General features: G+C 43.6%; 1 protein-coding gene across 1 annotated transcript in view; it reads right to left on the bottom strand.

Annotated features, from left to right (window-relative positions):
• Positions 1-24,309, bottom strand: part of sema3h (sema domain, immunoglobulin domain (Ig), short basic domain, secreted, (semaphorin) 3H) — an 85,660-nt gene that overhangs the window by 10,901 nt on the left and 50,450 nt on the right. Inside the window, exons 5-9 of the mRNA XM_079516278.1 lie at positions 6,267-6,411; positions 3,704-3,793; positions 2,938-3,067; positions 2,663-2,751; positions 373-414 (exon numbers count right to left, since the gene is read on the bottom strand). Coding sequence (XP_079372404.1) covers positions 373-414; positions 2,663-2,751; positions 2,938-3,067; positions 3,704-3,793; positions 6,267-6,411 — 496 coding nt within the window. The remainder of the gene's footprint in view (positions 1-372; positions 415-2,662; positions 2,752-2,937; positions 3,068-3,703; positions 3,794-6,266; positions 6,412-24,309) is intronic.

The following is a 24,309-nucleotide window of genomic DNA, read 5'->3' on the forward strand; positions in this document are numbered from 1 at the left end:
TCATACATGTGTTCATACGTGTGTGTGTGTGTGTGCCTGCGTGCGAGCGAGCGCGCGCGCATGCCCAAGCACGCATTTATGTATGAGAGTGAGTTTCTTTAGTTTTTATTCATGGCTGCCAGACACCCTTAACAACGCAAGGTGCATTTCCGCCATTTGTGTGTATGTACATGCGTGCGCGTGCAATCCGTGCATGCATGTGTGTGTGCACACAACGTCTCTCATCATCGCTCTCAGCTAAGGTAACCATAGCAACTGGTGATGAAGTTGTCCTTGGAGATACGAGGTGGAGAGATGAGTGTTAAATGAGGTGTGTGTGTGCGACTGTGCGTGCGTGCGTGTGTGCGTGCGTGCGTGCGTGCGTTCTCTTACCTTCTTCTTTGAAAGAGTCATGGCTGTCACCGGTGATTTGTGCTGCAAGGCAGAAGTAGGCAGAGAGGAAGTTTGTGACAAACACTTCCAGTTTGAATTCACTCAAACAGAAAGAGAGGTTGTCTCTCACTAGAACAAGACACAGACAGACAAGACAGACAAGACAGACAAGACAGACAGACAGACAGACAGACAGACAGACAGACAGACAGACAGACAGACAGACAGACAGACAGACAGACAGACAGACAGACAGACAGACAGACAGACAGACAGACAGACAGACAGACAGACAAGACAAGACAAGACAAGACAAGACAAGACAAGACAAGACAAGGCAGGACAGACAAGACAGACAAGACAGACAGACAAGATAGACAGACAGACAGACAGACAGACAGACAGACAGACAGACAGACAGACAGACAAGACAAGACAAGACAAGACAAGACAAGACAAGACAAGACAGACAAAAACAACCACGAATTTATAGAAAATATATTTTGCCGTGTCTCTCCACCAAAAAGACGAGGCATACAGTATATATATATTTAAAAAAAGAAGATTCCCCCCCCCACACACATTCAGAGAAAGAAAACCAAAAGACTGCATGGTCTGAATTCTTCTTTTTAGCCTTGCATACCAAGCAGCCAATCATTTCACATGATGATTGGATGTTTTCACACAACACTTGTACTTTTTTCAAAATGCAAAGCAAGCAGCACAACAACGCGGCGGAGCTTCACCACAGGCACGGCTGTTTGTGTCTTTTCTTCTCGTGAACTCGGCAGTCCGGATGATATAAATGTGCCGTATTGAAATGGAGTAGCACTGAGTTGTGGCACGGGGGGGGGGGGGGGGGGAACAACCACACCAATTAAGTGTTGGGAGGCTATTTCCTCCATAATGGGAATCATGGTTTTGTTGCAAAGCATGAAACGCAATTGCGTGCCAAACGGACCCAACATATACTTTGTGTTCTTGTGTGTGCTGACACTGACAAGCCTTTGAGGGCCATCTGCATCTACTGTTACATTTCATAATATCCAACATGACTTGAATGCAGCATGCGTGTGACAGGGTTGTAATGATAATGGAATGATGGATGTACTGGAGAATTACATTTTTTAAGAACAATTGTTATTGTAATCGTCACAAAATGCCATCTATAATTTGAACTAGCATGTTGTGTTTATAGTGTATACCAGTTGTTCCCCAAACTTTTTAGCCCTTGACCCAAAATAAAGCAATAAGCCACGAGAGGTCTCAGGTTACCGGGTATTTTACAATGGCTGGGAGGCGTAGGCTACCCTCCCAGCCATTGTAAAATACCAGGTAAGCTGGGGCCTCGAGTGGCTTATTGCTTTTCTAAAACGGTTACAAACATATAGCAATATTAACAATAATAAAACTATTCACAGTCATATGAGTGCGGGCGGTGCTTATACACGACCCGCACGGGCACGGCCAGCGTGTGTAAGGCAATCAAGTGCTCCCCTTCCCCAGTACAGCTACAAGGCTGCAGGATCAGGTGGGAATGATATAAAGTGATTGAAGGTGTGGATTATCGGTGAAATTTACAACGGGCACGTGACGGTAACCAGCCAATCAGAATCAAGTATTGGGACTAACCGTTTTAGAACAGAAATGCTATTTTCCACTCCTTCTTAAACATTTGTTTTTGGCTTTTCGGACATTATTTTTGAAAGATGAAAGATAATGACATTTTTTTTTATTTTGGGGGGGATTTATAAAAAACATCATTTGAAAAAATTTAAAACAAAATGAAGGAAATAAAAACAATAAATAAAAGAGAATATTTACTCACGACCCATACAAATTGGTCCGTGACCCACATATGGTTTGGGAAACAGTGCTGTATACTATTAGAAACATACTTTGTACATACAGTGGTTCCTAAACCTTTTCATATCAAGGACCCCCAAATTGACAATAATTAGCCCCCATTCTCTTCAAATGACCCCCATTTGAAGAGATAAGCCATGGACCCCCATGAGAGAAGATTGTTGCGGCTCTAGCAGTGATTCTCAACCCGTTTAATTTCAAGGACCCCAGTTCTGTCTGGGACCCCAATTTATATTGTAAAAATCACTGTTCATTTAACTCTGAGAGTGTACGAATCTATCAAGAGTTACAGACCCATAACGGTCCATTTTGGTTCCAAACTATCATTTAGCTGGGGACCCCCTGGAACTCCCTCAAGGACCCCCTGGGGGTCCCCGGACCCCACGTTGGGAACCATTGATATAGCGCAGTTAGTGCTGTATACCTGGAAGACCTGTAGCTGTTCGAGTGTGACCTCCTGGCTCTGTCCATTGTCTCTGGGCAGATAGATGGACTTCAACACCAGCCCTGAGTCTGACAGACAAGAGAGCGTGGGAGAGACATTCAGACACACTGTTTAGATCAAGAAAACATGCTCACGGTTAAACTCAATTTATACTAAATCCCACGATGGGGTCGCTTTGCCCGAAAATAACACATGCGCGCACAGTCGCACACACACATACGCGCGCACACACACCTCTCTCTCTCTCTCTCTACCTGTGCCAATGAAGAGTACATCGTAGGTTCCGTCCACAGCCTCCACTCTGTCCACCAGCAGTTTGCTGAACTTATAGTGAACTCCCACTCTGACCAGGAGGGGGCGTTCACCCACCGGCAGCACACTCTCCTGTATAGGACAAGCATGGGGTTCCGTCCGTTAGAAAAGTACTGTATTTGAAGGCCCTGGTAATAGATAATAGGTAATAGGTAATAGATATTGGTTCTGTTCAGAATGTATTGTCTCCCGTCTTTCCACAACATTATAGAAAATGCTCGACAGTGGGCTCGATAAGAACCCCGGCCCCGGATAAGCCTGATCGATAAGGTGCTTGTTATCAATAAAAATTAACAAGCTCCAATCCTAATCTTCACCCTCCCAATGACTTATTGTGAGGGTTAGGAGAGATGGAGCACTAGAGAGGCTGGGGGAATTGTGAATTGGCTTTAGAAAATTGGGACTTGAAGGGGAGAAAATGTTTTTCTTTTGTCTGGGAGGGGCATGTTTTGCTCAACAACAGTCTTGTCATTATTTGTCTGCCCTGAGTTCTCTTGAGATTTATATTATTGGAAAAAAAACATCTTGAGGTGTGTGTACCGAGGACTAATGCAATGTGACAATCCCTGTTTTAAAAACAGGCTAAACATAGAATCAGTGTAGAAACAAATATCCCTTCATATGCCACAATATAAACTAGGTGACAGAAAAAATAATCTAGTATAAATACTGCATATTTGAATAAAGTGCAATGTCAGTGGATTCAACCTGGAGCAGAGGGTGTGTCCTGCTGAAGAAGATGACGTCATCAGGGTACTCTCTGGTGGAGCTGTAACTACCATAGGTAGTGCTGGGACACTGTGGGGGGATGAGAGAGAGACAGAGAGAGAGACAGAGACAGAGACAGAGACAGAGACAGAGACACAGAGAGAGAGAGAGACAGAGAGAGAGACAGAGAGAGACAGAGACAGAGAGAGACAGAGACAGAGACAGAGACAGAGACAGAGACAGAGACAGAGACAGAGACAGAGACAGAGACAGAGAGAGACAGAGACAGAGACAGAGAGAGAGACAGAGACAGAGAGAGAGAGAGAGAGAGACAGAGACAGAGAGAGAGAGACAGAGAGAGAGAGAGCGAGACAGAGAGAGAGAGACAGAGAGAGAGACAGAGACAGAGAGAGAGACAGAGACAGAGACAGAGACAGAGACAGAGAGAGAGAGAGAGAGACAGAGACAGAGACAGAGACAGAGACAGAGACAGAGACAGAGACAGAGAGAGAGAGAGAGACAGAGACAGAGAGAGAGAGACAGAGAGAGAGAGAGCGAGACAGAGAGACAGAGACAGAGAGAGAGAGACAGAGAGAGAGAGAGCGAGACAGAGAGAGAGAGACAGAGAGAGAGACAGAGAGAGAGAGAGAGATACTATTTAGCCACTCTTTACGGTTTACAAATTAATCAAATCATCATATTTGTACACCAGGCACGTGCATATAGTCAAATCCATAGAGTACAAATCCATAGTCATCATGGTACAAATCCATAGTCAAGGACAGGTACAAATCCATAGTCAAATCATATCATACATTAGGCTCGGAGTTGTTGTGGCTCTTCTGTCAATATGCCTCATGACCAGGGCAACGAGTTTGTAGAGTAATAATACATGCTAAATTGATCATATTCATCATGTTTGTGGAGTTATATTGTCCCTCCTATACACAAGTTTAATGTTTGTCTTGTCTAGACATGGAAAACGATATGCACATCCCACATCCCAAAAGCCCGGAGGGGCGAAACGTTGTTGTATTTAGGTTGAAATAAAAAAGACAGGGAGCAGAACTATATCATATGCGGACATTCCACTTTTTTCTTCATTCTGTCTTGTCTAGACAAACATTAAAAATCACACCCGTGTGAACTGAGTGTTGTAAGGTCTTATATAGACTGATCAGCTGTGGTCTGACGTAATGTCTGACGTAATGAAATCACACCCGTGTGAACTGGGTGACCATAGCAACCATGCTCATTTTTTGGTACGAACAGACAGACAGACACGTAAACTAACAAAGCCAGTTGTAGGAGTGGTTTACACCACTCAAAAACACCATTGACAATGGACATAGTTTAATGTTTGTTTTGTCACAAACAAACATTAAACGCCATTTACAATGAACAGAGTTTAATGTTTGTTTTGTCTGTCACTGAGCAAATCGGCATATGCATGTCAGAGGAAAACCTCGGCCAATAAGAGACCACGATTCTTATAAACTGCTATATCAATGTTAAATTGATATTGTCATAATGACATATGTAAAGCGCCCCTCACTTCCAACGGGTGTGATTTTTAGTATAATGCTATAGATTCCCAGTGTTCATTTAACATTTGATATTCCTCTAAATCTGGGTAGTAATGTAAAACAAAAACAAAAAAAAGAATTCCACCCTGGGGTACCCTGTACACTGGTGTTTAAGTTCATAGTTCACCAACCTAATTATTTACCGCTAAAGAGTGCAGTCACACACAGTGACTATATTGCACCACATACAGTACAGTATCTATATAAATATATTGTCAAGACAATGAAACAAGTTTACTTATCGAACATTATACAACAGGTCGTTTCGAGGAAGCAATCTGATTGGTTGGAACAGCTTTCTAGCCGTGCTTAAACGACGATAATGGCACGGCTAATCAAAACAAAGAATTCAGCTGTGCTTTTCTCTCAGAGCGCAGCAGACTCGGTGGCTAGGCCAGCTAGTTTCTTGGGACATTCGTGGTCGTAGTGGCTACATCTGTCATTGAAAATGTATTCTTTTTCGGCAATTATCTTAGTTCTAACGGTAACTGTTGTATAATTGCAATATCACACTCGAGGGTGTTCTTTATCGTCATTAATGCACGCCTGCAGTGCCGTAGGAACTCGCCTGCAGTGCGAGTTCCAAAAGGTATCGCAGAATATTACACCCTCTCGTGTAATATTGCTTAAAGGTATATTCTGTGATTTCACTTAATTCAAATATCACTTCTTTTTTTGTTTTGTTGTGATAATCCTCCCTACTATAGAGTGTGCTGACCATATAAGGAGTTCCTCCCTTCCCCCGGTGAGCCCCTGGGGTAAAAAAAACCATAGGTTTAGTTTTTGGCTAGGTGGCCAAGTCTTCATCCAATCAGGATGAGAGGGGCCAATCATGGTCGAGCAGAGGCGTGTGTTGGCCTGTTGCGTGTAGAGTGTGTGCATGTGCACATCTTGCTACCGGGGCGGACCAGGGTTTTTTCCAAATCACCCAAATCACTGAATGCTCCTTTAAATGAATAAGGGAAGTAAAAGCTTACAGTTCCAGGTCGTGGGTAGGGCACCCTGCCTGTAAACTCCGCCCACTTGTACTGAGGCCCCTCCTTGTGCAGGAAGTTGCCTTTGAAGGCCCGGACAACGTCCTCCATCCTGTACACGCACACTGCTGATCCATTCAGAATATCACTGTCGAGAACCAGACGGAGACAAGAAGAAGGGTGGAGAGAGAGAGAGAGAGAGAGAGAGAGAGAGAGAGAGAGAGAGAGAGAGAGAGAGAGAGAGAGAGAGAGAGAGAGAGAGAGAGAGAGAAAGAAAGAGAGAAAGAGAGAGAGAGAGAGAGAGAGAGAGAGAGATGTTGTTAGTATTCATATTCCATACAAAAATGCCACAATAAAGTAGTAGTCATGAGCTGAGATATATAAAGGGCCACTTCACCCCTTTTGCAACCAGATCTTATTTTAATGATGTTTTGGAGAAAATAAACACTTTCCAGGGGTTTTTACAGTATGTGGGTAATATGTGTCTTTAGATATTTTAGTATTTCAAAGTGTCTATGATGTCATGGACACTGGGCTCACTTCCATCCTGGACTACAATTCCTATAATGCTTTGGTCCACTGTTCCTTTTTGTGGATAGGGGGAGGGCTGTCTTACTGAGACAACATGTATACAGTCCAAGGACTGTCTAAAGAGGACGAGACGCGAAGACCGTACGGGCGACGCCATGTTGCTCACATGGTGCTCCATGGAAGGAAAGAAACATGCGCAGTTGAGACCAGGAAGTTGGACATGACAAATCATAGATATAGCACAAATGGCCCAGCAGATGGCGTGATGCCAATGACAGGAGAGATGCTTGTACATAATATGTCACATCCGACCAACATTACTGTCTGTGTGATGATCCATGCTGGGACTTACTTATCCATTTGCTGTTAAAATGTTAATATAAAAGGTAAAATGCAATGACGTGACATGATATGTACAAGCATCTCTCCTGTCATTGGCATCACGCCATCTGCTGGGCCATTTGTGCTATATCTATGATTTGTAATGTCCAACTTCCTGGTCTCAACTGCATGCGCATGTTTCTTTCCTTCCATGGAGCACCATGTGAGCAACATGGCGTCGCCCGTACGGTCTTCGCGTCTCATCATCTTTAGACAGTCCTTGATGTAGTCCAGGAAGTAAGTGAGCCCAGTGTCCATGACATCATGGAGCCCATGGACACTTTGAAATACTAAAATATCTAAAAACACACATATTACCCACATAAAAACCCCAGGAAAGTGTTTCTTGTCTCCCAAACATCATTAAATAAGATCTGGTTGCAAAAGGGGTGAAGTGGCCCTTTAACTTAACTGCCAAAAAAAAAAAATCAAATTATTAAGTGCCAGCCCACAATTCAGCTGGAATGAATGTATGGGCTCAATTGCATCAAATATGCTGTACCCAACATACAACATGTGCAAAGCTTTGGCAGTCCAAAGGCATGTTTGACCGGGGGGCGAGTGTTAGGCCGACATACGTGGCCTAACACCCGTCACTTCCGCGTACGGTTACGGTTATAGGGTTAGGGTCAGTAATGTCGGATTATTGGGACGTCGGACTAACGCTAAACACCCTGTTTGACCAGGTCATGGTAGCCCCACCCGAGAGCCTAGTTCTGATTGATTGATTGATTGATTGATTGATTGAAGTATGTATTAACAGTTTGCAGAACGGGTACATTTCACATGAAAGCACAACTCAATTCAAAGACTGCTACTGTGTGGACGACACACTGATAAAGCATTACACTTGTTTACAACAGGGTCCACCCTTTTCAATTCATCAGAACATTTAGAGACGTACAGATATACACTTCTATATAAAAACAAGAAATGATGACTTTCGTCATATTATTACCAGCAGCTTTTATATTTGCGGCGGTGGTGGTCCACAGTAAAAAGAAATAGCAGATCTACAAGCTCCCAATGTGAAGATATGAATATGATGCAGTGTGAGCTTGTGGATAGGCTATTTTAACAATTTTATGTATTTTTGATTATTATATATTTTGTAAAGGAATGGTTTTGGTCATACAAGGTTTTCACCTGACAGCAATCTGACTGTATCAGTATCAGTCAGTTTGACCAGATTGCATTCAGATTGGCTACTATGAGTATGAGGTTTCCACTTGACAGCACTCAGTTGGTTTGATTGACACCCGAACACATTGACATGTCCATCTTTCCTAAAACGAGAGTCTAAAATGTTGTAGAGTTATGGGTCCATTTGTAGGCTTGGCAGGTCTAAAGAAGTCCCGCGGTAGCCTGCGTGGGGGTCCGCGGGTAGAGGCTGTGGGCTGTGGAGGTCCCCGAGGAGTTCGGCGCGGGGTGGAGGGGGTCCGCGGTAGTATGCGTGGGAGTCCGTGAGTACAGTCACTGAGACTCAAATGTGTTACTGTCTGTTACCCATTAAATCAGCGAGTCTGCTGCCACGTTTTAGCGGCGCTCCGCTGTTATTTGTCCCCTCAATGTCGTAACTGTTGTATTAGTTGGCTCTGGGACAGGTTGAAGCCAGTGGCTAATGGCTGGGATTCGGTGCGTCACAGTGCGTCGCATTGGAAATGGCCAATCGTAATACTTAGGCACAAACCAACTATTGTCGAAGAACAATATTGATGTAACTAAGAGATTCGCTGAGTGAGCTATATTTTATATACAGAGATTTAGAAGGAATAAGCACCTTCTACGAAGCTTCTGGTAAAAACAGGAAATCATGTAATGAGGTAAAAAAAAAAAAAAAAAGGGAAAAGAAACCTATACAGTAAGGGGGAAAGGTTTTGAATGAAAGGGAGTTTGACAAATGGATAATTAATAATCGATTTGTACCATCTAGAATCTGTGTTTATTGTGGAGAGTAAGCATATTCAGTACTGCATACATCTGAGAAAAGGTTCTTCCCACCAACCATTTGATTTTTCATCATGTCAACGTTTCTTGACCTTTTCATGCGTTCCAGTTTCCGCAGGGATAGGGCCGGGCCGGGCCGGCCCCCGGGGGGCCCCACCCTGCTGGGTGGCTACCTCAGAAGTTTGTCCGTATAGCAGGCGGACATTCCACACCCCATTCCAAAACCCCAGAAGTCGACCAACTCCCATGTTCGTCGGTGCCAAGTGCATGTCATACTTTCTGCTGCTACCGTGGAAGTCTGGAATTCAGCTAAAAGACGAGGGGGCTATTCTGAGAAGCTGTCACGTTTCCAGGACAGCTGCTAGGAGGCATGCTGTCAGTTTGCTATGCCGTATTCACTGAAGCTTTCAGAAATTTGGCTCGTTATAATCAGTTTTTTTCTCATCAATCTGAGCCTGTCTGCCTACATGTCGGCATCACTGCGTGTGTGTGTGTGTGTGTGTGTGTGTGTGTGTGTGTGTGTGTGTGTGTGTGTGTGTGTGTGTGTGTGTGTGTGTGTGTGTGTGTGTGTGTGTGTGTGTGTGTGTGTGTGTGTGTGTGTGTGTGTGTGTTGTGTGTGTGTGTGTGTGTGTGTGTACATTAGTCTTCCAACTGTACGTATCACCCTGTGTGCATGTGCTCATCTGTCTTATTGATACGTTATGTATGTTTGTCTGCCTGTCTCTTCAAATGTCAGTCTGTCAGAATAGTTTACGACGTCTGTCTACACATCGTACAATCCTGTAACTAGTGTCACAATATAATTTGGACCCAAATGGACCCTTTGTGGTTCCATTTGGACACTCGTATCAGAGTACATAATTTCTATTCAGAAAATAGTAGCCGATCTACAAATAGCCGATCTACAACTTCAAGCTCACAACGTAACGTGTTGTACGTTTGTAGATCAGCTCTATACTCTGGCAATTTTCACCTAATGTGACATCAGTCACATCACCTAATGGGGACGCCGGGTTGAAAGTGCTTAAACGAACACCCATGATTTTACTGTGCGCTTGACTGTGAATGACTTTCTTTCGGTTTTAACCAATTTAGACCTGAGGACGATTCTACAAATGTCTTCTAAATCCTGACAGTTTTCTGTAAAACCCTATGTTTCCATGTCAGTGGTTCTCAAACATTTTCATGTCAAGGACCCCCAAAAATATATGTAATAGGCCGCCGACCCCCATCTGAAAATATGTTGTTCCAGCCCCCCAGAAGCAAAAAAATGTGTTAAAAACGTTCGCTCTCAAAGAATATATATTCAAAGATGTGCGCCACATTTTCCACGATTTTTTAAAAATAGCAGACCTACAAGCTCGTAGCGCGGCACCGAGTGCCGCGCTACGAGCTTGTAGGTCTGCTATTTGTAAGCTTTTTTGAGCTTGTAAGATCTGCTATTTTTCAATAGATAAAGCATAAGATAATGCGTAAAACAACCAACAGGGAGTTCCCGCCCAAAATGGGTTAAATGACATGCTGTTTTCTCACTTTTCGTTCCGTGACTGTCTCGTCCAGTCATCCCCGACAACACACGGGGCACATTGTGTACGGGCTGTAATGGAGAGCGTGTTGGACGTCATAAAAGCGTCTCCGTCCAGTCGCAGCACGGCAGCAGACAGACGCTCCCTCTGTGTGCGCCGAGCTGATGACCCGTGGTGAACTCTCCCCCCGTGTCCCATACATAGACGCAAATACATAAAACATAACCGCAGTACACAGAGACATACAGTAGAGTATAACCCATTTAGGCCTGACGTCGAAATTTATAAAAATGTCTTCTAAATCCTGACAGTTTTCTGTCAGGATTTGCGCCACATTTTCACGATTTTTCAAAAATAGCAGACCTACAAGCTCGTAGCGCGCCACTCGGTGGCGCGCTACAAGCTTGTAGATCTGCTATTTTTCAATAGCTAAATTATAACACCAAACACCAAAAGGGGTTCCCGCCCAAAATGGGATAATTGCACGAATGCACACACACAGGGATGGGATGGGACGACACACACACGCGCACACTACACACATGACAATATGAGGCCTAATGTCGTTTTTTTAAATCTTCCTGCTGGCCCACAAGTCCTTCCGAGAATAAAGTTGCGCACAATGTGGACACTGAAATGTTGATTAAGGGCACACAGTGGCACACTGTTCCTGGTAAGCAAATAAATAAATGACTAACCTACCACCAGGGTGTGCGTACATTACGTGAATTTGCATTCTGCCAATGATTAGAATGGGATTGGTTATTTTTTTACCTGCCTGTCCATGATTGAATCATATTGCAGGTGATGCTCTGATGAAGAATCTCTCAAAATAATGTGAAACACTGCATAGATTTCATGTAAATTGTATAAATGCTGCTGTATCTCCATTAAAACCCATTTTGGGGGCGGGAACCCCTTTTGGTGTTAGCATTATGTTATGCTTTAGCTATTGAAAAATAGCAGATCTACAAGCTCATAGCTTGTAGGTCTGCTGTTTTTGAAAAATCGAAGAACGACTGCTTTTTCAGAAAACTGTCAGGATGTAGAAGACATTTTTAGAATCTGATCTCAGGTCAAAATGGGTTAATTACCTCTCTCTCTCTCTCTCTCTCTCTCTCTCTCTCTCTCTCTCCCTCACACGCATGCACGCACTCCCTCACGCACACACACACACTCCATGTCTATCTCTATATTCTATTATGCAGTAAAACTGATACACTTGGCCAAACTCCAGACCAGCGAACGCATATATTATCATACTATCATATTAAGCCACCGCTATAAAACACTCGTCACCTCAACACACTTCTACAACAGAGACGAAACAGTACAATGCAACGCTAGTCCCGGCGACGCCAGCTCGGTGATGGATGCTCACATGAGCTCCGCGTATGTCTCCCAGCATGGATATATGTGTACGCCATCAATCATAACGGAGATGGTCTGTGTGGGTCTTGTATGGAAACCCACAACTGAAAGTAGAGAACGTATATAGGCCTACCACTCAAAGGCATGATGACTAGAGTCTGTAATGTCAGGAAGATGTTTACTTTCACTGTCTTGTTTGCATAATAAAAGACGATATGTGTGTGTGAGTGCGTTTGTTCATTTTCCAAATATGCGAGTTGTATTCTTCCCAGAAATGAAAATGGAGACCCCTCCAACTCCATGCCGTGTTTGTGCTGTTGTGATAATGTATGTTCACTATTATGGGCTGTACAGAGAGTGGTTTTGTTAACGGTATACGTAGGGACCGAAACGTTGCTTCATTAAATAAGAAAATACTCATGTACCGAGCAAATACACAGTGCGCGGGTGTACCTTATTGCTTTTGTAGGGATTATTAGGCAAGATTATGATGTCAATTAGCCAGAAATCAAATGCAACCCCGACTCGCCAGCGAATCGAATACACATTTAATTCCTATCCACTTGCATCTCATTAACGTCCAATTGAAGACGTGAGTCACTTAGCCTGTCAATATACACATAGTTTCCACTCGGAATGAAGCGCTTTGAAACTATGTACATACTGTGTATCTTATCATAAAAACGTCTATCTGAAGACGTGAGTTACGAATACCTGGTATGAATAAATACTGTGTTACAGTTCCCCCAATATAAAACAAATCAAATACACACAGACGGAATCAAAGAATAGTCCGGAGATTTGTTTAGATTTGTACCAGCAAAATGAGATATTTATTATATCGAAATACTGTTACAACATACTTGTCATATACTCAAATAAAAACATAGCAAGAGCGGCCGCGTCAGGGTTAATCCAATTCGGACATTAGCCGTAAAGACTTAACCCTGCGCATTGAAAATATACTATTTGGTAGACTGTGGTATAGTTGCTTCTGACTAGTCTGCACATGAGTTGTGCAAAATAGCCAAGAGCAAACGTTATAAAGTCCAGTCTTACTCAAATAACAATTTCAACTATAGGTCCGTTCAGTTTACAAGCACAATGCAAAGATAGTTTTAGGAAGAAGAAAGAGGAATAGAGGGAAGAGGTTCTCGCGAGGAGGGGCTCTATGGTTGGCGTCACTTTTAAGATTTAAATGACAAAACTACGTCAAAAGGGTAGCTAATCCTATCATTAGTTCTGAACACTATTTTGTATTAAAAGAATGTCGTTCTGGGAGCCTGAATGTTATCAAACACATCCTTGACCAACCTTTGTGATGATGGAACCTCAGCGGCGCTCGGAAACTGGATACCAGGGTTAAGTTGACAAAATTAGTTTCCAGCCTGCACGCGAGTGTAACTTTCCTCGTACTTGTTTAGTTAAAGTATAAAGTATAAAAAGTCGATCAAATCGTTTCATATGGAAACCCACAAGTGGTAAACGGGACTCGCTCTAAGTCCTGATGTGGTTTCCGTGGCGGTGCAGTTCTAAGAGCTCACCGGCTGAGGCAGCCGGCGTCTCGGGGAGAAGAAGCACCAAACTGAGCAACGTGTTTTGGGTGACACACGTTATATTGGAAAAGGGGTCTCAAACTAAATTAGGCGTTTTCCTTTGTCTAACTCTAAATCCAGTTTTAACCAGTTCTAGTTGGAGTCAACAGAATTGTTTATCCAAGCTTTTACGGCCCACAGGAAGAGGGGAAAGACGCTGTCCTGTGCACCTATCACTCTCTCTCCTTATCGCTGGCCTAATCGCTAAGGAATCTTCTCTTTCAGATGTGTGCGCACACACACACACACACACACACACACACACACACACACACACACACACACACACACGTGCGCACCAACGCACACACATTTCCTCTCATTTGACGGACATGTTCACTCTGGTCTCAACGCAGTGGTTAGAACATAGGTAGAACAAAGAGGAGAAACAGTAATAATAACATTTGAGGACAGGTGTCCTACACATTCATTTATAGCGTTGCGTGGGTGTTTGCAGCCCAGACCATCGTTTAAGGCAGTGTGTATGCGTGTTGTAATCCAATTCCACGCAGGTCTGTTTGCGTGTTGATTTGTGAGTCTGTTTCTGGGTTGAACGGTTTCTTGCGTGCCAGCCGATCTGCTTAAGCACTTAAAAAGGCAAAAAGGGGTCGCTGGGAGGTTGAGGCGTCCTGGTTGCTTAGTCAGTGTAAACATCAAACTGGTGTGTGTGTGGTGAACCAGTGATTTAGTGCCAAGAGGGATGTCACCCTCCCCCTGTTGGTTTTGGTCCTCTAAATTATACTCACTCAAGAGGAACCGGTTTGGGGGGGGGGTGTTGCATTGGTTCAACTTGCATAATTGTCAATTACAAACCCTCCCAATGTCAGGCTACATATCCCCTCTCTAGGATAAATGAAGACAACGTTCGTGGACCTTCGTTTGGCCTAGTTACATATCCTGACCTCCATTCGGGACAAGATGTCAAGTTGAGGCCAATGGGGTGTCTGTCTTGCCCATAGGGCCCCTTTTTCGACAGTGGGGTCGCGTTCCCCTGTAGTGGTGTCAATGTTCGTAGCACTCCCTTGGATGCCCAGGATAGCACCTGTGACACAGGGGAAAGGTAGGAAAGGCAGTGTCTGTACGGTCGTTTCAGGTAGGTGTAGAGTTCTGCTGGGTGCAGAGTAGATTCTATGAGAGAGTGCACAGGCGACAGTGTCTGAATGTCATTCAGGCTTCCCCGAGCACGACATACGCTCCCAGGGGAAACAACACAATGTCAATTCATTCAAAACACTGTCATTCAGGTGGATGCCAGGTTCCGCTAGTCACGGAGCAGCATCCATGAGAGAGAGAAACAGGAGACAGTGTCTGAAGGTCATTCAGGCTTCCCCGAGCACGACATACGCTCCCAGGGGAAACAAAACAATGTCAATTCATTCAAAACACTGTCATTCAGCTGGATGCCAGGTTCCGCTAGTCACGGAGCAGCATCCATGAGAGAGAGAAACAGGAGACAGTGTCTGAAGGTCATTCAGGCTTCCCCGAGCACGACATACGCTCCCAGGGGAAACAAAACAATGTCAATTCATTCAAAACACTGTCATTCAGCTGGGTGTAATGCCCTCCAGGCATGGCGTAGCATTCATGTGGGGAAGAAAGAGCGGACAGGAGACAGTGTCTGTAGTGTCATCCAGGCGGATGCAAGGTTCCGCTAGGCGCGGGGTAACATCCATGTGAGGGAGAGAGAGGCAGGAGGCAGTGTCTGTAATGTCATTCAGGTGGGTGTAAGGCTTCCCCGAGCACGACCATACGCTCCCAGGGGAAACACAACAATGTCACAACATGTCATTGCTGGCAGGTCAAAGTGTTATTGACCACATCATGCACCCAAAACGACATGGTTTCTCCTAAGTCATTTTACACTGAGCTCTCTACTCCTATTGATAAAGTTGTACTGGTCTAACCAGGGTGATAGAGAAGAGAAAAGTGGAACAAGGGCCAGAGTAGAAGAGAGGAAATAATACTTTCGTTTGTTAAAATAAAATTCAAACGATAACAGACTATAAGGAGCAAATGGCTCAACGTCTAGTGGAAATAATTATTTTGTCTGGTAAAAACAAACAAACGAAAAAACTAAGGAGCAATGGCTCACACTCTAATGGTAGAAAACAAAACAGTAACTACATTTTGTGACCACAGGTGGTTTAGCAGGCTAGTGCACCTACAGGTTTGAATTCATTCCGCTAGCGAGGTTGATGTTTGATCATGTCTCACACCGAGTCAGGAAACGGAACAAAAGGTCAACCCTCCATCTTAGGAAGCATTATTCTGCACAGGCACTTTGAGGTCGTTTTTATAATAATAAAACAAGAAAATGTAAACAAAAATTACTAATGGTGTGTGTGTTACACATACCAAGTGATCATCCCGTTTCGGTAGGGGAGGAGGTTTCTTACTGTTTCACGGGAAACAGGGTCCTATGTTGCTTAAACTATTTAGGCGAGAAACTCAATAGGCTAGGCACAACACAGCTAAGAGTTCTACAATGTAGAGCAGCCAACAAGGCGTGCCTGCCGGTGAGTTCTCTCGCCTTGGTTTTGGTCTCAGAGTCTGTCAGTTCGGTGATTGTCTGGGGCGTGTGTAATTTGATTTGGTTTCGGTGTACCCATTTTGTCACTGGCTTGCCTTGGCCTTTCCATTTGGGGAGGGACCTATTGTTCATCCCCTCTTGGTGAGCAAAAGTGGAACACCGAACCAAACCCCTTACTTGGAGCTGGTCCTGCGAGGGCCTTTTGCCATAGTGGGCTTTCTTGACCTCCATGCTCTTTGCCAAGTTCTTCTGAGAAGATCTGGCAAATGGTCCAATCCAATCTATCTGCAGATCTGCCCATGGGAACATAATTCCCCTCTCTTGTAAGGGTGTTCTCGGGGTTGGACTTGAAGGTTGGAACTGACAGCACGTCAAACAACCTTTCACATAATGAACCACGTCTTGGTACATTTTGGGCCAATAGGCCATCTGGCACAACTCATCGCAGGTTGCCTCGACACCTCGGTGTACAGCAGTTGGGGAGTTGTGGCCGAAGCTTAATAGTACCCCCCTGTGGTGCTGGGGTATAACTAGACGCGGAGAAGTATATGAATCAACAGCATACACCAACAGACCATTGCTCAGTGACATGTAGTCGCTTGACGCCAGTAGTTGTGTTAAATACTCTGTTGAGTCCCTGTCTGTGTCAGGGATAGGTGTTGGTGTGTCCCCAGCAAGGAGCGCCATCATGTGGGCTAGGGCTGGGTCAGCCGCCTGTAATGACACTAGATCAAAGTCTCTTTTCACAGGGGCCGTCGTCCCATCAGGGGACCGTTGGTCCCGCTGCAGTAACGCAGGGATTTTGCCAATGACCGGAATGGTCAGGCTGGAATCATAGAAGTCAGTGCTTATCAACAAACCCAAGTCTGTTCCTTCGCACAAAGTGACGTCGGTATCCAGCCTGTCTGTAGACCTTCCTTCCACATCCAAAATGGGTGTGCCTTGGAAAGTCAGACTTTGCCGTAACTGGGCATCTCTCCCCCCTAAAGGAGGAGTCCCCGGTGGGGAATTAGTGCCCTGTAAGCAAGTTATTTCCAGCTGTGCCTCCACGAGGTCACTGTTGGTCTGTTGAAACTGGGTAAACTGCGCCTTGAGGTCGGCGATCTCTTGTTTAGCCCTATTCAACTTACTATCTGTGGTGGCTAGCTTGGTGACAATATCAGTCAAGCGAGCCTGTGTCTCTCGTAACTCAAGTTCATCTGTCAAGTCTTTTATCTGCTGCCGAGACCTGGCAATTGCCTCCACGTTAGCTTTGACTGCTAAGCAATCAAGCTCATGTAACCGGACTAAGTTTGCCAATACATGCCCAGTTAATTTCTCGCGTTCTGCCTCAGTGTAAAGTCTTGATTCAGCATGAGCACTAGCTAAAGTTTGGAGATTTGAAAGGACTGTGTCTGCATCTATTTGACCGACGTTAGGAATGTCAGAGTCTGTCAGACTAAGCATCTTTCTTATAGCTACGCAACAATCCATGTTCCCTGTTCGTGTAGCTGGCTCACAGCACAGTATGCTTCTAAGCCGCAACACTTCTGTCAACAGACAGCGGTAGGAAACAATGCAACAACCACGCTCCCTCGCTGCCTCTCAGGCAAAAACAGCACTGTGGTCCTCAATTTGGTTTGAGGACAATTGTGCACAAGTGAAAAGGCTATATCGTTTGTGTTATTATTCCTGCCCCTAACCCCCCTTTTTATTAACACCCTTAGTTCCTTTTGCAAGGAAGAAAGGGAGTGAATAAAAATTAAAAAGGGAATAAACACAAAAAAAAATTGAATTAAAAATCTCAAACTGTAAATGTCCAAAATTAAAATAATTAATTAAACCCAATCAGTCAATTGCCTGATCAACCAAACCTCAAAGGTTTAATCAATCACACATCCAACCAAACGGAAATAACCAATTAAACCAGCAAGCTAATTGCCTGGTCGATCAAAACCTCAAAAGGTTGTTAGATCCACCACTCACTTAGCCAGAAGGTTATTTCGAGCCTTAAATTTTAAATGCCACCAAGGAATGACTGAATCTCTTGAAATTCACACTCCTAATGACAAAATGGTATTAATTAAGTAAACTCAACAATTTAATTGCCTGGTCAATTAAAACATCAACCACACACTTAAACAGAGTTTATTTTAAAAATCCCAGCGCCCAACGAGAGATCGGAATGAATCATTAAAATAATTAAGTCAATCCCCATCTCAAAATTGGAACTGTAATCTTCAAAACAAACCCATTTGAGCATAACGGGCCAATGACTTGACTGAAATCCTGAAAGATTTTAAAACGATCAGTCAACCAAAGTCCACCTTAAAAATTTAAAGTCAAATGATAATGCCTGAAATAAGCTAGGGCAGGGGTGTGATTAAAACGAATAACAAGAGACCTGTATCCCTTAAACAAGACAAGCTTGATTTTGCACAGAACAAAGGCTATGCAAATTTAAAGAATGTTCCAATTTTGTCCAAGGCACAGGCCGTAAATAGCAGAAACGTTTCACTTTATGTACCACAAAATCAATTATCCACAACCGAATTTGCCTGAAATGAGCGTGAAAGAGGGTTTACGATTACCACAACACCACGCTATATGTTTACAAACACAAGCAAACAACGCAAAATGTCCCCACAGCAGTGAGGCAATTAATGAGCTACCAGTATATGCGAACTTAATGAGTGTACTTTGACACGCAAAATAAGTCCCCACCAAGTGCAAAGATTAAGAGGTGTTAATCTTCGTCAAGTAGCAAAAACACGACCATGCATGTGCCCTCTTACAGCTCACATAGTGAAGCTAATGTTATGACACGTGTGACACCAGCGACGGCCACTAGATGGGGCGGCACGCCTTACTTGTATCACAACAACGTGTCAGTAGGCTGGACACCAAGTGTCACGGCCTGAGACCCCCACCTCTCAGGGCGGAGTTCAGATGGGGGAAATCAAGATGGCGATTTCGCAATCTGGCTGGAAGCAGCGTCCCACAAGCACAGCGGAAACGCCCCACGTCACCAATTTCCAAAATGGCGACCTCGCAAAGTCGCAAAACACAATGGCCAGAGTCCCCCGAACATTAGATGGTTTCACACTGTCTTTTGACCAACGTCACACCAAGTATAACGCTGCTTGAACCGTATGGGCCCCGTAAAAGCAATCAAGCCAACGACCAGACAGTCCACTAGATTTATTTCACTCCTGATTTAATGACCGGACACCTCAAAACGACGCACTATGGGGACACTTAAGTCTAAATTCATACTAAACCTTTTAAAATGGTTTTTCTGTAATCCCGTGAGCCGCTATGGGTTCTAGACAATTTCCAGGCTCCAAATTAGCAATAGGCATTACACAATGACACTATACGAATTAAATCGATCTGCTAAATGGCAAAATAGATTCGTTGCTGAACTATTCACGAGCAGCTTACGCTCGGAGCAATTGGCAACAGGGCGCTAGGAAATAAAATCTGTTAAAAACGATAGCCCTTGGTTTATTAATTTTGCTCCCTATATTAAACACCACAAGCCTCTGCAGAAAGCTGCGGATAAAATTGGGAGGGTAGTCGAACGTAATGTTCTAGGTTCCAGCCATGGTCACAGCGTGAGACGCGGATCAAACCACTTACTCTAAAAACAACTCTAAAAAAAACAACCTCGATTCCAATTACATGTACATTAATTTATCTCACATCGAAGGGTCTTATATAACACAGTAAACCAGTTCCGTTAACGGGACACCATTATGTAATATGCACAGGGGTACCATTATGTCAATATGCACACGGGTACCATTATGTAGGGATTATTAGGCAAGATTATGATGTCAATTAGCCAGAAATCAAATGCAACCCCGACTCGCCAGCGAATCGAATACACATTTAATTCCTATCCACTTGCATCTCATTAACGTCCAATTGAAGACGTGAGTCACTTAGCCTGTCAATATACACATAGTTTCCACTCGGAATGAAGCGCTTTGAAACTATGTACATACTGTGTATCTTATCATAAAAACGTCTATCTGAAGACGTGAGTTACGAATACCTGGTATGAATAAATACTGTGTTACAGTTCCCCCAATATAAAACAAATCAAATACACACAGACGGAATCAAAGAATAGTCCGGAGATTTGTTTAGATTTGTACCAGCAAAATGAGATATTTATTATATCGAAATACTGTTACAACATACTTGTCATATACTCAAATAAAAACATAGCAAGAGCGGCCGCGTCAGGGTTAATCCAATTCGGACATTAGCCGTAAAGACTTAACCCTGCGCATTGAAAATATACTATTTGGTAGACTGTGGTATAGTTGCTTCTGACTAGTCTGCACATGAGTTGTGCAAAATAGCCAAGAGCAAACGTTATAAAGTCCAGTCTTACTCAAATAACAATTTCAACTATAGGTCCGTTCAGTTTACAAGCACAATGCAAAGATAGTTTTAGGAAGAAGAAAGAGGAATAGAGGGAAGAGGTTCTCGCGAGGAGGGGCTCTATGGTTGGCGTCACTTTTAAGATTTAAATGACAAAACTACGTCAAAAGGGTAGCTAATCCTATCATTAGTTCTGAACACTATTTTGTATTAAAAGAATGTCGTTCTGGGAGCCTGAATGTTATCAAACACATCCTTGACCAACCTTTGTGATGATGGAACCTCAGCGGCGCTCGGAAACTGGATACCAGGGTTAAGTTGACAAAATTAGTTTCCAGCCTGCACGCGAGTGTAACTTTCCTCGTACTTGTTTAGTTAAAGTATAAAGTATAAAAAGTCGATCAAATCGTTTCATATGGAAACCCACAAGTGGTAAACGGGACTCGCTCTAAGTCCTGATGTGGTTTCCGTGGCGGTGCAGTTCTAAGAGCTCACCGGCTGAGGCAGCCGGCGTCTCGGGGAGAAGAAGCACCAAACTGAGCAACGTGTTTTGGGTGACACACGTTATATTGGAAAAGGGGTCTCAAACTAAATTAGGCGTTTTCCTTTGTCTAACTCTAAATCCAGTTTTAACCAGTTCTAGTTGGAGTCAACAGAATTGTTTATCCAAGCTTTTACGGCCCACAGGAAGAGGGGAAAGACGCTGTCCTGTGCACCTATCACTCTCTCTCCTTATCGCTGGCCTAATCGCTAAGGAATCTTCTCTTTCAGATGTGTGCGCACACACACACACACACACACACACACACACACACACACACACACACACACACACACACACACACGTGCGCACCAACGCACACACATTTCCTCTCATTTGACGGACATGTTCACTCTGGTCTCAACGCAGTGGTTAGAACATAGGTAGAACAAAGAGGAGAAACAGTAATAATAACATTTGAGGACAGGTGTCCTACACATTCATTTATAGCGTTGCGTGGGTGTTTGCAGCCCAGACCATCGTTTAAGGCAGTGTGTATGCGTGTTGTAATCCAATTCCACGCAGGTCTGTTTGCGTGTTGATTTGTGAGTCTGTTTCTGGGTTGAACGGTTTCTTGCGTGCCAGCCGATCTGCTTAAGCACTTAAAAAGGCAAAAAGGGGTCGCTGGGAGGTTGAGGCGTCCTGGTTGCTTAGTCAGTGTAAACATCAAACTGGTGTGTGTGTGGTGAACCAGTGATTTAGTGCCAAGAGGGATGTCACCCTCCCCCTGTTGGTTTTGGTCCTCTAAATTATACTCACTCAAGAGGAACCGGTTTGGGGGGGGGGTGTTGCATTGGTTCAACTTGCATAATTGTCAATTACAAACCCTCCCAATGTCAGGCTACACTTTCATTGATGTCCACTGGCCTACGCACCTGTATGTGCTATACGCCTGATTTCTAGGTGTGCGAAGGTTTTCTCTTACAGTTAACGGTACGTGCCCCGTATACCAGGGACGTGCACACATAGACATCAAAGGGGGGCTTCAGCCCCTGCCCCGGCTTTTACCCCGTCTGTAAGACAACTGCCCTCTCCGGACCACGAACGCAGCATTTACTACATGGTGAAAGAAATGCAAAATGCCCCTCCTTTCCATGCCATGCCGGAAGGAAGGCAGCATTCAGGAGTCTCCTGAACTTGAGCGCAGTATGACGCGTTGAACAGATTAGTTTAGAAATCCATGTCGCTACACACGCATCTCCACTAGCTAAAGAGTGCTGGGTTGCGCCCCCGAAAATAGCTGATCTACAAGCTCACAACGCGTCGCACAGCGACGCGTTGTGAGCTTGTAGATCTGCTATTTTTGTCCAAAAGTGCCCTCTTAAAGGGGCATTCCACTCATTTTCAACATTTTACTATGTCATTAATATACCTTAGAGCTGTTGTGTGGAAAAAATTAAAAAGTTCCCCCATTCTGTGTTTCCTAGAACTAGAGGTCTGAAAAAAATCATTAACACGGTGAAACACATCTTGATGATGTCATCAAGATGTGTTTCACCATGTTAATGATTTTTTTCATAATTACAGTTCTAGGAAACACAGAATGGGGGAACTTTTTTATTATGTCCACACAACAGCTCTAAGGTATATTAATGACATAGTAAAATGTTGAAAATGAGTGGAATGCCCCTTTAAGGGATTTTAGCCCCTGCCTAGTCTCTAACACTCTCTGCACGTCCCTGCCCCGTACCGAACTGAAGAGAGACACCACACAAAACAACGGTATACTTATTTATAACGTCAGCAGGACGCATCAGTCTCATGTTGTACAAAAGAGAGAGATGGGGACATGATGTGATATGTGTATTGAACAAGTGGAAAGGAAGGAGGAAAAAGGGGTCGCCGTCCTTCATTGGTGTGCATTGTACGGCCCGGATCGGTGAATGTAACGCACATTGTAAAGCGTTTGCATATAATGGAGCAATATGAATGCACCGTCGACCACTAAATGCACCATTTCACATGTTTGTTGGCTGATGACTTTCTGATGTGCTGCTATAGTTCACTCCACACTCCCTCTGCTATTTAGACTCAAGAGTTGAAGATCCATAGAGAGGACTTATTAGAGGCAGTATTTTTTTAATAATTATAATAAGAATAATAGTAATGTCATAGCTACGAGCTTGTAGGTCTGCTATTTTTGACGACTGACATAGAAACATAGCTTTTTCAGAAAACTTCATAAAAAGACATTTTTAGAATCTGATCTCAGGTCAAAATGTTAACTGACCTGAATTCTGTAATAAGAGGGAGTGCAGTTGTGTTTGACACAATATGTGCCACAGATTAGCACCCAATAAAACACCACACATCATGACGTCAACAGGATGAGCACGCAGTATACGGTATGTTTCACAGAGGGCTTGTGGTCAAACTCATCATGCATGTGTTCACCATAAGGCAGAAATTATCATAAATTACATGATATTGTACAGTACAATACAGCGGGTGATAGTTTAACCCATTTAGACCCGCGAAGACGATTCTACAAAATGTCTTCTAAATCCTGACAGTTTTCTGAACAACCCCCATGTTTCTATGTCAGTGGTTCTCGAACATTTTCATGTCAAGGCGGACCCCCAAAAATATATGTAATTGGCCGCCGACCCCCATCTGAAAAGATGTTCCAGGGACACCCCGGAAGCAAAGATTTGAGTTTAAAAAACGTCGGCTCTGAAAGATTATATTCAAAGATTTGCGCCACGTTTAAAAAAAAATAGCAGATCTACAAGCTCGTAGCGCGCCGCTCGTAGCGCGCCACTCGGTGGCGCGCTATGAGCTTGTAGATCTGCTATTTTTCCATAGCTAAATTATAACATAATGTTTAAAACACCAAAAGGGGTTTCCGCCCAAAATGGGTTAAATATTTAGAATCGTACAAAAAGCCCTGAATACAAATGAAGACAATTTCTCTAATATTAGTTTCTTGAAAACTGGGACACAAAACTCAAAATCATTGGTAGCCAATTTATTTTGTATGTATTATGTTGCAGTTTAAAGGACAGATAACTTAAGTCCTTACTTGGCAAAATGCTAACACTTTCACATCCTGCATTCATGAATAATTTAGAGATACTGAATAACTAAGATCGGCTAATGATCTCTTTCCTCTAAATTGCACACATACACAGTATAATGTTTTGGAATAGAACTTTCAAAAATGAGAGATCCCTTTAGAAGAACTTTTAAAAGCATCTGCAAGTATTTCAGTTAACACATGGTGTCCATATTAAAGAAATGAGTCCATGGT

The sequence above is a fragment of the Electrona antarctica genome (assembly GCF_951216825.1).
Source record: "Electrona antarctica genome assembly, chromosome: 2".
NCBI lineage: Eukaryota > Metazoa > Chordata > Actinopteri > Myctophiformes > Myctophidae > Electrona > Electrona antarctica.